The sequence below is a fragment of the Convolutriloba macropyga genome, unplaced genomic scaffold, assembly GCF_964194025.1.
Source record: "Convolutriloba macropyga unplaced genomic scaffold, txConMacr16.3 SCAFFOLD_6389, whole genome shotgun sequence".
In the NCBI taxonomy this organism is placed as follows: domain Eukaryota; kingdom Metazoa; phylum Xenacoelomorpha; order Acoela; family Convolutidae; genus Convolutriloba; species Convolutriloba macropyga.
The window spans coordinates 1-2,677 of record NW_027453648.1 but is presented as its reverse complement, the minus strand read 5'-3'; the positions used below and the strand labels follow the sequence as shown (position 1 = coordinate 2,677).

General features: G+C 58.1%; 1 protein-coding gene across 1 annotated transcript; it reads left to right on the top strand.

Annotated features, from left to right (window-relative positions):
- The first annotated feature begins 766 nt into the window (after nt 1-766).
- On the top strand, nt 767-1,679 carry LOC142358443 (uncharacterized). Its single transcript, XM_075409839.1, has 3 exons — nt 767-861; nt 1,189-1,254; nt 1,388-1,679. The coding sequence occupies exons 1-3, from the start codon at nt 769-771 to the stop codon at nt 1,634-1,636; spliced, it is 408 nt and encodes a 135-aa protein (XP_075265954.1). The 5' UTR covers nt 767-768; the 3' UTR covers nt 1,637-1,679.
- The last annotated feature ends 998 nt before the right edge of the window (nt 1,680-2,677 follow it).

Sequence of the window (2,677 nt, the reverse complement as noted above, 5' to 3'; positions counted from 1 at the left end):
ACCAGGAGGTCCTCCTGCCTCTACAACAGTACGAATTGTAGACACCGGCCTTATATGGGTTGGAGTTCTGGTGAGACTAGACCTACTGTACTAGAGTAGTACCAGTTCCGACTTCTGACAACCGAAGCAACAGTCGGGCCGAGCGAGCCGGACGTTCAGGAGCCCGACTGAGTCGCCTCTCACGGACGATCAGGCGATCGCCGTACGTTCATTACAGCCCAAGGCAGCATAAGTCTTGCCTGCCGTGGCGCCTCAGGAGGGGAGGTTCCGCTACGAAAGATATCCGTCGCGAACCGCATATCATTATACATGTATACCCGTGAGTGTACAGAAGTTTGGTGATAATAATGTCTGATCAAAGAGAGGCAAGCACAGCTACCCTTCCCCTCCATCCCCACTCAAACTCGTCCTTTTATTTTCCCTGTCATTCCCCTGTAGCCGTTCCCATCCTCCCTCTTCCTCTGCCTCTGTGTTGTCGACTTCTTGCCTGTTACCTCGATCCCTCCTGCTGGCCCATGGACTCTGTCTTATTCAGCAGGCAGCTGACAACAACGCACGTCAATCACGAGATACTCCTCACTGACTCCCACTATATATTCTACGTTTCAGGACAATCGAGAAGAGAGTGGGGCTGACGCCCCCGTTGCAAAGGTGGACCCGGAAGTGGAAGCGAACCTGCAGTCCCCACAGTTCCTTCAGCTCAGGGCAGAGTGCATTCTGGAGTACCCTACAGACACCTATCCCTTCCGCCAGCTTGTGGCGTCCACCATGGGGCTGCCACATGATTACACGGACCGCTTGCATTGCCTGCATGACACCCTTCCGGGATTCAGTGCGCAGAAAAGCTGCAAGAAAGAAAAGGTACGCTTCCGTCCCTCCCCCCTTTGTCTGATCATCAAGCCCCCCTCGCCCACATCTCTGTCTTTTCCTCTCTCCTCCTGGCACGTACTCACTGTCTCTCTGCTTCTACACTCCGGGCGCTCCCTCTTGCTCCGATCGGGCCCTCTCCCGCCTCGGGTCAGCCCCCTTCCACTCCACAACCCCTCCTGCCTGCCTCCACAGTGCATCTGCTGGAGCAGCTCCTTGGTACCTCCTTGGCTCCTTGGCTCCCTGTTCCATTATGGTCTCCCCACATCATCAGTAAGTGTGGGTCCGCATTCATTCCTCAGGCTCCATGATTGCCTGCAGGAGGTCCTCCACAGACGCGTGAAGGAAGCTGTCCTCGCCAAGGGGGAGCTGTACAAGCTGTACCTGGTCAGTGCTGCAAGAATTGTCGAGCTCTCATAGTCTCCTGTGTTGAGTCAATCAGAGGGTTTGCAGAAGGGAGTGCAGGTAGCGCAGACGAGGAAGCGCCCGTTGCTGAACCTGTCTGCGGGCACTATGACAGGCCTTCATTCTGGAGTGGGTCGCGCCCCGCATGGATATGGCCAGCGGGCGGCTCGTCTTCCAGGCTTTCCCCTGTCTCAGGCTGCAGCCTCCCTCCACGCACTGCATCGGGAAGCCGCACACGGACAGCTCCTACCACCACCAGGCAGGCCAGATAAACTTCTGGCTTCCTCTCACCACCGTTGGAGGCGCAAACTCCCTACATATTGAGTCGGAGCCCGGAAGAAGGACTTCCATCCCCTGGAAATGAATTACGGAACAGGCCGGCGCCCCTTAGCTTCTGTACAGCTCAGTCACATGCCGGATCGTCAACAGCCGCATTAAAGAGCTGTGATTGAGCACTTGCCGATGCCTTCAAAGCTGTCTGGCTGCCACGTCTTTGAATTGCTGCATCTGTTTCTCCTCTTCCCTCGTCTGCCACCTGAAGTCGTGAGCGCATCCATCCGGGCGCCTATCTCTCTGTGTCCTCCCCGCGGTGGCCTGTCGCTGCATCTATCTGAGTCTCTTCTTTGGCCTACCGGTCCATAGCCTGAGGACCCCCCCCCCCCCCCCCCCCCGCCCCGCGCGCCCCCACCCCACCCCCACCTCACCCCCACCCCACCGTACGAATCACACTGGGTCAAACCTTCTTGTACAAGACGCTACCCTCCCGCACAGAAGCTTGGGCATTGGTGGGAGTGGGTCCACCAATAGACTGTTTGTCAGTCCCCTGCTGGCGCTGACAGATTATCGCACAAGCGTTACGACAGGCTGAAACAAGCCGCGCTCTGAGCTATGCCATTGGGGACATGTTCAGGTTGTCAAATTCTACGGGAACAAATGCCATCACTACACGGTGCCAAAACTCAACTCCAGACACACGTGTCAGTCTTGACTTCCGAGTTGTGCCGGGTGAGTCATGGCAGAAAATGCCCCAACTCCTCTGTCCTCCCCGGCATTTGGGCATCGAGTTTCCCTCTGCAGCCAGATTCGGACAGTGTGTGTCTTGCGCGGGTGTGCAAGAGGGGCGCGAGCTTGGTGGTCACGAAGGACACGGAGCACTGGGCTGTGGCTGGGCGAAGTTGGGGGTACCAGCAGTGAGGGGTGGCTTTGAAGGTAAGGATAGCAGGTCTAAAGCGGGCCTGGAGGCAGGGCTGCTCCCCGTTAGTAAGGCCGGGGGGGGGGGGGGGGGGGATGGGAGCAGAGAGGAAGGCGCGACCAGGCACAGCTGCCGGAGGGCATAGCCGGAAAAAATGTAGGAGGGGAGAGAAAGAGAGGGGGTGGGGGGGGGGGGGGGGGGGGGGTGGAACTG

Coding starts and splice junctions, on each gene's coding strand:
- LOC142358443 (XM_075409839.1), top strand. CDS start 769: ATGGGGCTGCCACATGATTACACGGACCGCTTGCATTGCCTGCATGAC. Junction 862..1,188: donor AAAGCTGCAAGAAAGAAAAG/GTACGCTTCCGT, acceptor GATTGCCTGCAG/GAGGTCCTCCACAGACGCGT. Junction 1,255..1,387: donor AGCTGTACAAGCTGTACCTG/GTCAGTGCTGCA, acceptor GCACTATGACAG/GCCTTCATTCTGGAGTGGGT.